Here is a 15,316-nt window from a genome sequence, read left to right as displayed (position 1 = left end):
TGTGTGTGGGCCTCATCCAATCAGTTGAAAGTCTGGACAGAACAAAAATACTTGCTTCCCAAAGATAGAGGGAATTCTCTACCAGACAGCCTTTGGACTGCAACTGTACCATTGGCTCTCCTGGGTCTCCAGCCTGCCAGTCCACACTGCAGGTTTTATGCTCACCAGCCTATATAGTCACATAAGCCAATTCCTTATAATAAATCTCCTTCTCTCTATACATACATCCTACTAGTTGTTTCTCTGGAAAACTCTCACTAATACAGATTTTGTGAAGTGGCATGCTACTGTAACATTATGTAAAAATGTGGAAGTGACTCTGGCATTGGAATTCTAAAGGCTGGGAGAGTTTTAAGGCACATGTTAGAAAAAACCTAGACAAACACACCATTGTAAAGAAATTATACTCCAATAAAGATGTTAAATTAAAAAAAAAAAGAAAGAAAAAACCTAGATTGCCTTGAAGGGGCTGTTAGTAGGAGGAATACAGACGTTAATGGTGATTCCAGAGGACTCACATGGAAACCGGAAGAAAGGCAATCCTTGTTAGAAAGTGGCAAAAAAAACCTGGCTGAATTGTGTTCTAGTGCTTTGTGGAAGGTAGAACTTCTGAGTGACAACCTTGGATAATTAGCAAAGGAGATTTAAATTCATAAGCAAAGTGTCACATTCATTCAATAAATATTTATTAAGTGCCAAGCACTGTTCTAGCTGCTGGAAGCCTAGCAACTTGTTAGAATATAAAGTCCAAAAGATAAGCTCTTGGAGTCTGCTCTGCTCACTGACATATGCCAGAACCTACCAAAGTAGGCACTGAATAGATATTTGATGAATAAATGAATGTGATAAGCCTTTGTAGTATTACCTATGAATACAACTTAATTTACTATTCTTTCCATATGAAATTAGGGTTTTAAAAGCATTCTTTATATGTACAGCCTTTTTATGCCAGTCATACCTCAGTAAAATGGTTTTAAGAAAAAAAAGTAAATCACAAAAGGAAAAAAAAGCACTCTATAAAAAACAAAGGCATCTTCATGTGTCCTTGCATATAATCTAAACGAGTATGGTGTGTTTCTACACACATATACATTCACGTCCACCATTTTTTAACCAACACTAGAAACATACCTTTACAGTGTACTGCAATGGCACCCTCTGCATTTTCACAAATATCCAGAAACTCTTTAACAATGGCATCAGTAGGGGTGCTGCCATCCGCAAAGAAAAGATCATAGTGGTCGAAACCAGCGTTCGTAAAGCGTTTGGCATCATACATCCTTTTATTCAGACGAATAATGGTAGTAACATTGTGATTCTTAAAATATGGAATATAAACCTCAGGAGAATGTTGGTGGTAACCTACATAAAGAAATTCACCAGATGCTGTAAAATGCAGAAAGAAAACAATGGATAACAATTTCACTTGTAACTGGGTGGAAACAGTATCTGGACTGGGGATTGAATACCAGTTTGATTATAACTGTGAAAAAAATAAATCTAAAAAGTTAAAATCCAGGCAGAATGATGTGCTAAAATGTCCAAGTACACTTAATTAAGACAGTCGAGCTTTGGCCTCTTTTAAAAGAAAATACTGGATGGATACTTTTAATAACAGAACTATACTGGTCCCATGTATTTGCATACCACTTTCAAGTCTGGTTCTTGAATGAGGTCCACAGAAGGCAAGAAATCGGTTTGGTATTATCCAATTTAAATCTCCATTTTCTGCTTTCTGCAAAGGGAAGACCAAAACAAGATCAATGTATGTGTATGTATACGTGTACCTAAGAACAGGTAAGAAATAAATCAAGAGTTCCCTTAAGATCTATAGGCCAGGCAAGTAACCCAAAACTGAGTTATTTGACTTAATTATCAGCCAAGGGAATTGATGAGTTCATTCCATGCTAAAAGATGTAAGCAGGAATGAGGACAAGTATTGCCACATGTTCTGATTTTGAAGTAAAACCAGAAGTCTGGAGTTTTTAATGAGAAATGTGTGATAGATTTCATTGAATCACAGGCATCATAGATTGTAAGATATATCCTGAATTCAGAGAATTCCTATTCAAAACAGGATAAAATGGGCATCGTGGAATCAATGAAAAACACTAATCCAAAATTTCTAAATATACTTATAGAGACTAAACAAAGCTACCATGGTGGTCTGTAGCTACCCTGTGTCTCAATGCAGTTTCACTGAAAGTAAACGACATTTGTGGGTGACCCTGCTACTCTCCCGCAATGCTGCAATTTCTGCATTAGCGAGAGGGAAGCTAATTAGCACCTATATTACTCCTTAGTAAAAAACACATAAAGGCATCACTGTGCTACACTGAGGGAATACCAACTGGTGTTTTTATTAGTTTTGCTTATCTAAAAAGAGAAAGTATATTTTATTTTAAATGTTTAATTTTATAAGGAGAAGCACAAAAAATGGTGTTAACAATTCAATTATATTCAATAGTTAAGATGGTAAATAAATATTGATGTGTATTGTACTTTATAAATGTACTGCTATTACAGAGAAGTAAAGGCAGGGTTGGCCTAATGAATCACACAATATGCTTTTATATGTTTGGTACATCACAGTAATGACTAGTAGTAACTATTAACCCAATTTATCAATAAAATAGTTCAGTTATACTTAGGAGTTTAAAATAATAGCTACTTTAAAAATTGATTGTGAAAGAACAGTTATCTGAGGATTCAAGATACTGCTGAATAAAGTGCTGTCTGTGGAATCACTCCAATATTAGTGAGACTGTCTGCTCAAGATAACTATAGCAGGATAAAAAAAAAAAAAAAAACAAGATTCCACAAGTATTCTTGGCTGGAAAAGACCTTTAGCATAACATCTTACTCATTATCTACTGAAAGGTAGAATGGAGAATCAAATTACTCATTAAAAAAAAATACACTACATTAAAAAACACAGAGGACACCTGTGGTTTTGCCTGCCTGGACTCTCTCCTCTCTGTGCCCCCCCACCCCACCTTTCTTGATCTGTATGATTTGATAGGGCTGACCTGATTCCACTGCTGTGATGGCCAAAGTATTCTACACCTACTCATCCCCCACACTCACCAAAAACACAACCTAGTTCAGGGCTAGAGACATGATCTAAGCCGGGCTAAGGAAAGGAATTCGAGAGTCTTCTGCTGGAGCTATGAATTTTCTTTTCCAATGAGTTGGGTAAATCAAACTGGTAGGTCAAAGCTGTTGGTAGCCATCTTTATCCCAGCTGGGGAGAACTGACCTTGGAACAAAACTAGCTTCAGCCCAATTTCTGGTAAGTGCTTGAGTACCTGAATCTGGTCACGAGTGAAGTTACACTAGCTCCTGGACTTTTTATTTACGTAAATCAATAAATTTTCCCCATTTTATTTAAGCCATTTGTGTTTACTTTTTGTAATTTGCATCCAAAAGTGTCTTGACTTCACAGAAACAATAGGTTCTGACAAAAACAAATATTTTCGAGTTAATTAGATGTATAATGGCTATTCATTTCATCAGATCCTATGCTAAGGGTTTAACAAACATTATCTCATTTAATCACTGTATGAAAGTCATCAATAATAAAAAAATTTACACCAAAAATTAAAGAAAAATGCCAGAGCACACTCATTCACTCTGGAAAGACGTATCAAATGCAATAATCAATATGAACTAGGACAGCAGAAACAGGAATAAGAGAAAAAAAAGACTTGAGTTTTTTTCACTCTACACACATCTAAATTGTTTGATTTTTCAAAAAATAAGAATATTACTTCTGGAAGTAAAACATGCATAAAAGAGTTAAAAACAATATCCTTGAAAACTTACTTCATAGTATTCATATTCATCAAGGTTAAACGAGTTGAAATTAAGGAAGCCATACTGCATTGCCTAAAATCCAAAGGAAAGCTTTTAATAACAAAGATGCAAATAAGGAAACAGTTTCCAATCCAATTTCTTAATAATAAGTATCAGGAGGCACCCCAGAAAAACATTATTATATTTAGATTATGTTCCATTGAGTAGTTTTCAAAGGAGGTCAGCTATGTCTTTTAAATGCTTCCATTATCAGGAAAATTAGTTATAACAATATTTATTTTAATGAAATATTATTTTTTATTTTCCTTCATCAGTCATCCTATCCATGCAAGATCTAAATAATCAGGCCTTCAAAGTAATCCTACTAGTTTATTAGATCAACATCATTCAGGCTTCAAATATAATGAATAACCCAATGGTTGCTAAATAAATAATATAAAGGAAAGAAACCATGGGTTAGTTTATATCAAACAAATCCCACACACTTCATAAACATCTTCACTTTCAAATTCTGAACAGTCTTGAATTAAAAGATTAATGTTCCCTATACTAAAAACAGCCCAGAGATCAACACTAAAATGCAAAATTTTGAGGGAAAAAACCCTTCTTTCAATAAGGAAAAATACATGAATTTTCTCTTCTACTCTGTAGCCTCACTCTGAGTTGCAATGGGCAGAGCATGCTAAGCAAAATGAGCACAGTATCTATTTTCTGAGACAAGGACAAGCTGGTGGCCTCTGACAACCGTTCTCCCAGCTTACTGAGCCAGACAGTATGTAAGCAACAATTCTTGATCAAGAAGGTATTCTTGGTTCAAAAGGGGTGATTCTGCAAACCCAGTGTGCAAAATGTAAACTACTGAAATATGAATGAGAAATAAGAAGGCTATAATACCAAACAAAAAAAAACTCATAAAATATAGTTGCTTAAGTCCTAATTCCAAGACCAAATCCATGATGAATTTTATTTCTTTGAATTTGGAGTACCCAGTATATGTCATATTTGGACTAGAGCGATACAATAACATAATAATACAACAACAGAGTGATACAATAAAATAACAGAATGATACCATAAAATGTATCACTTTGCAGGGAATTTCTATTATTTGAATTTCATAAGGAAGTAGAAGTAGCACTTAAAAAAAGCACTACTAAAATCAAGACATAATTATTGATACATTTATAAAAATTTCAAATACACAATAATATTCAAGATCAGTCACAAACAGAAAATGTTTAAATGGAAAATCAGAAGCTGTTGTCTCTTGAATAAAATTAAATGTAGCATGAAAAAAGCAATCTTTGATCTATACTTATAGCTAATTAAACTTTGGATATAACATCTGATAAAAACAAAGCCAATGTTATAGTAGACCATTTCCAAGGCCCTCATAAGTGTTTCTTCTTCTTTTCTTTCTTTTTTTTTTTAAAAGGTGCTGGGAGCGGAGAGAAGGGAGCCCTAGAATCAAGGACAAGGATGGCTGGCTACATCAGCAGTTCCCTGGGGTCCATCTGGCAAGGACTGTAACTGTAACTAGAAGGGGTCATCTATACCTACTGTCCCTCCATCTCCTGATCACCTCCTCTGCCCATGACCTGCCTAAACTGCGGCCTCATGGAGCTGTCTCAGAGCCTGCAGCAACTACCTCCATCAGCTCCATACACCCCAGAGTTGCTGGACTCGGCCCCAGAATTAAGGTCCATCCTCATTGCCTTATATAGGAAAAAAGATATAATAATTAATCTCTGAATTTGTATACTAATTAGGTCTCTCAGTTTAACCCATAAAACTTCTGTCAAAATTCTCAGAAAGCCACCATGTTTCATTATACAAGAAAGTAAACCTGGGTTCCTTTTGCCTCTGAAAATACAAGTCACACAAACTTGAGATGTTTTTGAAGGCTTATTTGATCCAAGGGCTACTGAGTGACAATTCTAGTTTCTTGCATGGCCCTGATGTTCAAGAAATATACCCGAGGGAGTGAGTGTTATAACCAGGGTCTGCTGCATCACATGACTCCAGGGGACCCTGTTTATTTAGAATGTGGTATGACGGTTGTCCCCCGGAGTCAAAGACAGCAAGTAGCCCTGGTTATAAAACACAGGAGTTATTTTTAAATAGTTTTCACAAAGCAGTAGTGACCTATACTTAGTATTATATAAAACCTAGTAACAAACTAATGGGCTACTCAAATACTTCTGTTGAACTAGAAATTGAATGCTTGAAGATACAAAAAGTATTTGACAGTTACTGTGTTATAGAAATGTCTGTTGTAAACAGAATTGATGGGAATCAGACCCATAAAATACATAAATCAAAGAGAACTTAGAAACCAGTAACCTATTTACTTCTTGTTTTTCTTTGAAATCATAACACATTCAAAACCAATTCTGAATTTAGAACCTAATTACAAAACTGTTTCTTATTGTTCCCTGTGTTCAAGTGGCTTTTCCCCCAACTCATGCACAGAAGCACTCAGATTCAGAATAATCTGTTTTCTAGTTTAGTGTCATTCTAATGTTGGCAGGGAAATGGGATACCTCTCACATCATATACATCTTGGAAGATCTTTGGGGAAGAAGGCCTGTCTTCCTTGCACTGTACTTAAGTTCTCTAGCACAACACTGGGTGTATCCTATGAGTCACTTACCTTCTTTACTGCATAAAAACAGTCAAGAAGTGTAATGTAGAAATTGCAACTCCCATAGGCAGCATCTCTGAAATTCCAAAAGTATTGAAATACATAGCTCAGTTAATTTAATTTTCTGCTGTACACTTATCTCAAGACAAAGTTGATTAGAATTTAAAATCAAACACATACTCAGGATCAGTCTCAAAAAAAAAAGGAATTCTTGCCTTTTGGTTTTTAAATAAAGGATAAGTCACTGTTATACAGTTCATTGTAATTTCTACCTATTCCGGTAGATACTGTTTTATAGATGTGGATCAATACTGACCACATCTTAAATTTCAAATGATCTCTCTAGACTGTTTTTGGCTTTAATAGTTGAGCTTCAAAAGTTCCTTCTTGAGTTCAACTTCTCAATAGTATGTACTCCTCCCCTCAAAAGGGAAAGGCATTTGAATTTTTTCTTCCAACTGGAGAATACTGTGTCAAACTGTTAGCAGGAAAGACTGCTTTTTGATTCTGTATATGCATGTTGTGTGTGCATGTGTGTGTGTGTTTATCTCCATCCACGTAGCAAAAAAAATTTGGAAAGCAAGGTAATATTTGAAATAATAGGTGCAAGCTGAAAAGCATTTTGCTCCTCTCATTATGCTCTTATACTTTTTAACAATTTAACTGGATAACTTCTTTCCGGTTCTTAAAGGACAACAGTACCAATAAAACCACAGAAACTAAGGAGTCAACTACTGTTAGGAGAATCACTCTACATTGGAGAAGTGCTTAAATTAAGTTAGACAGCCCCACCCAACACTGCATCAACACCTGTTAGTAATCTTACTACAAATGTCTTATGTCAGTTAAGATTTTGTCCAGAAAAATAAGGTACTCCTCCATTCCCACCTGCTTCTCCTTTTTGGCTAACTTGAGTCATTTCATTACAAAGTGAAAATTTTAAGAATTAGGTAAGACAAAAATGTATTTTATTGGGCCTCCCTGGTGGCGCAGTGGTTGAGAGTCCGCCTGCCGATGCAGGGGATACGGGTTCGTGCCCCGGTCTGGGAGGATCCCATGTGCCGCGGAGCGGCTGGGCCCGTGAGCCATGGCCGCTGGGCCTGCGCGTCCGGAGCCTGTGCTCCGCAGCGGGAGAGGCCACAACAGTGAGAGGCCCGCATACCGCAAAAAAAGAAAAAAAAAAAAAAAAAAAAAAACTGTATTTTATTATGATCATTCTAGGCATGCCAAGCAACTGTGCCTATCAGAATGGTACTTATTTGGTTCCTATGTGGAACCAGGCTGCTACTGGAGCCATAATTAATTGTCTGCCATGGTTGGGTTTTCACATTGTAATTCACTTACCTGAAAAATTAAGGCACATTTAAAATGTTTAGTTCTTGTACAAACTTTAAGAATATACACTATTATAGCAACATTAACATCAAAGAAAAGGGCATCCTTTTTAGCTAAGACAGTTTTAGACATTACTGTCTGAATTGGTTAGATTTACTTCAGTATATGTTAGGCTTCATGAGGACTGGACGCAAGGCCTTACAATGTGCCATTTTTGTTCTGTAAGCTTTTGAATTTAAATGCTGCTCTTCCAAAAGCTAGGAAAGGTCTCAATGCAACCGAGAAAATGATTTTTACCAATAGCTTACTGGCAATATTCAGGAAGGAGAAAAATAAAATGACCTGCAGCATTAGTTCTCAGAATATACTCCCTGGGCAAGGAGCACCAACATCCACCCCACTTGTTAGAAATGCTAATTCTCAAGCTCCAACCCAGACCAGTTCTAGGGGTGGGGCTGGGTCCTCCAGGTTATTGTGATATATGTTCAAGTTTAAGAACCACTGACTTACAGGATCAACACAAATAATGTTTTGTACAAGTAATTGTTTCATGGAATAAGGAATGTTTCTAAGATAAGGAAGCTAAGGTAGGAAAATGAAGTAGCTTAGTCTAAATCAAAATTATCAGTGGAAAGACGATGAACTCTCAAATTGCATCCCAATGTTTATCACCATGTCTCCTCAGTTAGCTATGATTATTATCTTCTTAACCTATGATAATTCTTTTCCAATCAAGTTAAAGGCATGTTGATTCAGCTTTTGTGACAACTTGATGCATTTATTCAATGCATAACTTTGAATAAACCTACTGTGGGCCAAGCCCTGCTCTAGTCAAGCTTTGATCTGAGCTTGGATAAAGTTCTGCCACATTATCTGAATAGACAAGAATCTTTCTTTATTCACTCATGTTTATTTCATTAACACCTCCAACTTTAAACACATCTACACCTCCTTCCTCCCGCCCAAGCAATCAGACTTCTTCAAAATGGTAAAATAGCAGCTATGAATCTGGATATAAGCCTTTGTGAGGGGGAAAACCTGGTCACAGATCATTTAACAAACTTGGAAAAGCAGATGAGAATCAATAAAGGAATACTGCTTAGAAACTGCAAAACAATGTCAAATACTAGTTTAAAAAAAATAACAGTTTTCATAGCAGCTTGCATTCATAATAGCCTAAAACTACAAATAACCCAAGTATCCATCAAAAGGATAATGGACAAATAAATCGTGGTATATTCATAGAATGGAATGCTACAAAAGCAATAAAAATAAGACAAACTATTGATACTAACACCTGTCACCACATGGATAAATCTCACAGACATTATATATTTAAAACACTAGATCCCATCTCTCCAAAAATGTATACTGTATGAATCCATTTATATGACATTAAAAGATAAGAAAAACTTTTAGAAAGGGGGTAAAAGAGAATCTTCATGGGGGCTGACAATTTTCTGTATCTTGAACTGGATGGTAGTTACATGTAAATATGTAGGAGTTTACTGTTCTGTACACATAGGAGTTAGAGTTTTTAATTGTGTCTAAGTTATACATGGTTTTTAAAAGGAAAAAAACATGAATGTTTAACAAATGTTATCTAAGGATCAGGCACCAAGGGTTTCATAAGCAGGATGTTACTTAATCCTCACACCTCATTAGAGTGATCCTACTATCATTCCCACTTATAGACTAAGAGACCAAGGCTCACATTTGTAAAGAACCACGGAGGTATTAGTGGCAGAACGGACAGTCAAACTCCCATCTGTCTGATGTCAATAGCCAAGCTATTAGCAGCTCTGCAATACTACCTCTCAAGAAAATAAAGAACAGAGCCCCCCCACCAAAACCCAAAAAAACACACACAAAAAAAACAACTAAGAAGCAAGGAGTATTATAGGTAATACCAAAGAACAGAAGTATATGCTCTTCATATAACAATGATCCAAAAGTATTAAGAAAATGTTGAACTATATTTTATACTTTTTTCAGGTAGACAGGTAGAGAAATATCTAATATAATTCATTAAGAAATCATATATATATATATTTTTTAAAACTCAGTGGTTGAAGAATTATATGTAACTTAAATTACATCTAATTAAATATTGCTATGAGCCTAAAAGGAGTTATTAACGACAAATGAACACTATTCTTGCACAATCCCTTGTTAGCAGTTATATTTATTCTATGCTCTTGAATTGGCAAAGATAAAAGACTATAGTATAATTTCTGTCAAAATATTATCAGGTTTTATTAATCCTGATTTGCCTACTTTCTTTTTTTTAAATATTTATTTATTTATTTGGCTGTGCCTGGTCTTAGTTGTAGCAAGTGGGATCCTTGTTGCGGCGTGCAGGATCTTTAGTTGTGGCATACAGGATCTTCTAGTTGCGGCATGCAGGATCTAGTTCCCTGACCAGGGATTGAACCTAGGCCCCCTACATTGAGAGTGTGGAGTCTTCACCACTGGGCCACCAGGGAACCACTGGACCACCCGCCTACTCTCAATTAGTAAGTTCTTCAGAACAGTAAAATGTGGTGAAGCACAGATTTTTAAATCTGTCAAAGGGTGATACTTTTGTAAAATACAATAATATTTGTACTATTACATACCCACAATAATGCAATAATCTTATTTTGTAAGTAAAAATGAATTATTAGAAAAATGGAAGGAAAAAACACATAAATACAAGCTTAAATTCTTCTATTATTTGATTCCACAGACATAAAAATACTCTATTAAATTGCTAAAAAGTCTGTAAAATCTTACTCGCAATTCCTGTACTTATCACAAGCTGGTAACAAAAAGTTCACAGACTAGCACTAGTTCACAGGCCACACTTCGAGAATCATTAAATGTCTGGCATCTATGACTACAGAGATTCAAATTTCACAAAACTGAACTGCTTCTAGCTAAGTCCTGTTTTTTAGAGAATTAATGATTTTTGTTCCTGGAACCAGAAGCAACTAACTACATTTTTCAGTGCCAAACTTTAAGAATTTAAACATGGGTATGGCAGTAAACAACACTCATTCTATTTTTCATCCCTGTATTTAAATTAACACAAAACTTCTCTTACATTAACAATGTTTCATGGATCCTTACTTAGATTATGTGAAATGTGTAAGCTTATCCCTGTTTCAGGACCTTGCATCATAAACTTTAAGAATGGCACTATTATAAAGGATTACTATTATAAAAGAAGAGTTCTGTAGAACAAAATTATCACTACAGCAATGTGCCTATGACTCAGGGACCACAAACACAATCACTTCTTCTGAAGGAAGTATATGGCTGCTGTTATAAGTTGAGAAGAAAAATGGAGCACTCTCCAGTTTAGAAAATAACCTTCATCCCTTCCTACCCACCACAAAGAATACTTAAGATGATCTCTGAGCTAGGAAGAAAGGCAGAGTGATACTGGGTCCAAAGCAATTCTTCTAATTGGCTAAATCACTAATATACATGCAGCCTTTAGTGCAATATATAACTGAACTCTGCAGACTATCCTAACAAAAATCTCTAATTCATGGAGTAAATCCATGGACAGTCCTACAGAGTTATTTAAGGAGACAGATTCTGCATAAGGTTAGGGACACTCATCCCAAAACTTGTCCACAATTAAGTCAGGTTCATAACCTCCCCTTTAAAGGCAAGCCCATGTCTTCAAAATCAGGCATTTGAGGTATATGCAACAATCCTAAAACTATTAACTAATTTGCAGGTGGAAGAATAATGCAATATTTGAAATTCTCAATATAATATGCAATGAGTAAAATCATTTCACACACTTATTATACTTAAGCACCATACAAGTATTTAATTATACAGCTAAGTCAAGTGTTTTGATAAACAGGAAGAGCAACTTTTAGAACTTCATTTGATTTTAAAAAAAAGAAAAAAAACACAAGTTTTTTGGGTTTTTTTTCAAAATATCTTCAACACAATCACCTGGTAACTTTGACATAAGGATGAGGATGTCATTAACTTATATAAAGACATTACTTATCTACCACCTCTATGACACAGCCATTTTGGTTTTTCAAGTAGTGGTGCTGTATTAGCAACCTCACCCACTATTTCTGCTGGCTGTGTCCCTAGGAAAAGGGGGTTCGTTTCTGCCCCAGAAGTAACTCCTGATTATTGGGGAAAACTTATCTCTTAACTCCTCAGGACCAAAACTCCGCAGTACTGGAAAACAGTGATTTTGCATACTATAACTCCAGGATTCTCATCTGATTACAAAGCACAATTTCCATCAGTGAGAGTGGTTCTGACTTCTCATGTCTGAGCGATTCACCACCACTACCACTAGCACCACCATAGACATCCGGCAATGTCTGGAGACATTTTTGGCTTTCACAATTAATTTTCTGGGGTGAAGGTGTTACTGACATCTAGTGGGCAGAGGCCAGTGATGCTGTTAAACATCCTGCAGTACACAAGACAACCACCCCCTAACAAAATGTCAATAGCATCACTGTTGAGTAATCTAGATCTATGGTGTTATTTGCACCCACCTCAAAATAACTATTTATGAGGTCTTCTTTTTTCAGAAACAACTACACCAAGATATTTCTGGCAAGGGCCTGATTAAATGAATCTACCATAACATTCTTATATTTACCTGAAAGGAATATAGGATGTATCTCCAAACATTAATATTCTATATGCTTCTTCTGGAGTTTTCCCCAAATATATAACCTACATTTGAAGAGAGAAGAAAAAGGCAATTTACTTCTAAATAAAGATATAGTACTGTCACTGAGAAGTAAGCTTTGTACAATCTTTAGCCAATCAACTGAGCCTGATTCTCTAGCCTTCCCAAGGATCCTATGAGTCGCCCACTACGCAGTCAGTGAATTCCCCTTTTGTTTAAATCTGCTGTCATAGCTGGTTTCTGCTGCTTGCAGAGCCCTGACCAACAACTTTTTACAACAGCCTTTTGTGGTAAGAAGTATAGCATTTCAAGAACAGATTTTCTAAATCAAGATGTTAGACTGAGCACATGCTTTAACCTCGTCCTTTCTAAAAATACGCCGAAATGATAGTAAAGAAGTGTGTGGGAGATGGGGATAGGGGATGGATTGGGACTGGGACTGGGAGGAGGATGAGGGCAACATAAAAGCAGAACAAACATTTTTATTAACTCCACCCATTTAGATTTAGCAACTTACAATATTGTACGGGTTTCCTATAAAACTTCATTTGTTTACTATTATCATTTGCTTCTTTTATCTTCAGAACTACGTTATGCTTCAATTTTTATCTGGTAGAATACTTGAAGTGAATTCTTCAGCATTTGAGGTCCACAGTTGGTGGACCTTTTTGTATTTCCAAAGTATCTTGTTTTCTGCCCTGACATTGGACTATGTATATGATTTCAGGTCTGCAGTCCTTTTCTCTCAACAGTTCATAGATGTTGTTCCACTGTCTTCTCATTTCCAGTATTGCAGAAGTATTTTACTAGTCTCATTCTCTTCTCCCCCTCCTCCTCCTCACAAGCAACCTGTTCTAGAAACTTGGAGCTTGAGAATGTCCACTGGCATCCCTCTAAATAAGTCATCCCCCTAAATAAGTCATCCCCCAGCCCCAATTAAGTTTGCCTCGGACTTTCTGACCCTCACTCTATCCGAAGGCACATCTTTTTTCAACTCAGAATCTTCTGGCAGGACATTTTCCACCCATACATGGAGGCAAGGGGTGAGAGAGGCCACAAGCATTAGATCTGGCACACATATTATTACCCAAATTCAATTCAATTCTTAAGCTTACTTTGGGATAAAATACACTTTAAATTTTGACCAGTAAAAATAAATAACTAAAAAATTTAATTACAAACTTTTTATCTCCATTATTTAAATTTATATAAATGAGCTGTTTCTTCAACCAAATTGTGAACATTCTGAAGTAGGAACCCATGTCTTATGTTTCATTGTAACTCCAGATTCATACTGGGTTGGCCAAAAAGTTCATTCAGTTTTTCCATCCCATCTTACAGAAAAACCAAATGAACTTTTTTGGCCAACCCAATACCTTTTATATGGACTCAGATTCGATCCTTAATTCATTGAACTTAAATCTACTTATAATAGTTAGGAAATTTTAAAATAATTGATAAAAAGTTAATATAAATATATCATTGGATTAAGAAAAATTATAAAAATCAAAGATCCAGCAAGAATCTTTGAAACTTAGAGAAGGATATATCTTAAAACAAGTCAGCTTCCAGAGGGCATTTTATCAATTTTGTTTTAAGACTCATAAATGGAAATGTTTACCCTGGTTTCTGAAAATGATTTTATCCCATTTACCCTAATAATACAGAACTATAATTAACTATACAGAACCTTCTAACATTTATCTATAGCAGCATACAAACCCACAAAGAACAATCAATCCCAAGAACAAAGGAATGCCTTCTTACCTAGTATCAAACAAATTTTCAAGTACAATATTACTGACTCAGAGAAGGTTGTAATTTATCATGAATTAACTAATCAAAATCATCTATAATTGCACTCAACATTATATTTATCTATATATTACTTATTTAGATCTTTAAGGATCAATCTATCAATTGACTTTCTATTGTCTTACTATTTATTTGGAAATAGAGCATAACAGTTCCTTTAAGAAAAACTAAAAAGTCTTTTAAATCTAGTGCCCCCCCCCTCTACATTTACTCATTCTCTTCTAGTCTCCAACCTGCTTCCTTTCTCTTCTAAGACTTAATGAATAACTTTAGGAAAGCCTTTTCATTTCTCCATTCTATTTTAGGACTTCTAAGCAGGACTCCTCCAAAAAATTTCCTCCAAAAAAAACAACAACAAAAAACAAGACAAAACAAAATCAAATAAAAAAATACCTTGAGGCCAATGAGGGTAAGAATAGGATTTGATTCACTGATGTACGTATGTACATACATAATATAAATAAATTAATTAAATGAAATCCAGAAACCTCATTCAGATTTTCCCTAAATTTCTAATACAAACTTCTCTCAAATTATATAAACTTTTTCTTAAGCACCAGGTTAAAGATAATTCCTCCAACTCAAGATTGCAGTTCCTTGGTTTCTTTAATTACTAAAATTGCAATGGTATTATTTCCTCCTAACTTTCAAAACAGAAATAGTCTCTAATACATTAAATAATTGTGGGTTAGCCTTGGAATACAAATTCAGTTCAAAAAACCCAAGAAAAATGTAACATTTTTTCCTATGGAGAAACAAAACCTATATTCCTAGTGATGAACTTTTTAAAAACATAACCTTTAAACCCAACTGGGGAATGCTTATACATAGAGATTTTAGGTACAATGCAATAAGTTGAAGGAAATTTACAGATCCAGAATAAGTTTTTTACATAATGCTATGGTCCAAATGTTTCTGTCCCATCCAAAATTCATATGTTGAAATCCTAACCTCCCAAAAGTGATGGTAGTAGGAGATGGGGCCTTTGGGAGACAGCCATTAGAGTGAAACCCTCGTGAATGGGATTAGTGTCTTATAAA

At 35.4% G+C, this 15,316-nt stretch overlaps 1 protein-coding gene across 9 annotated transcripts in view; it reads right to left on the bottom strand.

Moving 5' to 3' along the window:
- Window positions 1-15,316, bottom strand: part of CDC14B (cell division cycle 14B) — a 101,461-nt gene that overhangs the window by 20,162 nt on the left and 65,983 nt on the right. For all 9 annotated transcript variants that reach the window (XM_081236961.1, XM_081236960.1, XM_081236956.1 and 6 more), the window contains exons 5-9: window positions 12,429-12,505; window positions 6,470-6,536; window positions 3,826-3,888; window positions 1,648-1,735; window positions 1,132-1,362 (exon numbers count right to left, since the gene is read on the bottom strand). In XM_081236961.1, coding sequence (XP_081093087.1) covers window positions 1,132-1,362; window positions 1,648-1,735; window positions 3,826-3,888; window positions 6,470-6,536; window positions 12,429-12,505 — 526 coding nt within the window. The remainder of the gene's footprint in view (window positions 1-1,131; window positions 1,363-1,647; window positions 1,736-3,825; window positions 3,889-6,469; window positions 6,537-12,428; window positions 12,506-15,316) is intronic.

The sequence above is a fragment of the Mesoplodon bidens genome (genome assembly GCF_964165515.1).
Source record: "Mesoplodon bidens genome assembly, chromosome: 6".
NCBI lineage: Eukaryota > Metazoa > Chordata > Mammalia > Artiodactyla > Ziphiidae > Mesoplodon > Mesoplodon bidens.
Note: the sequence above shows the minus strand (reverse complement) of the source record. Positions and strands in the feature narration are given on the sequence as shown.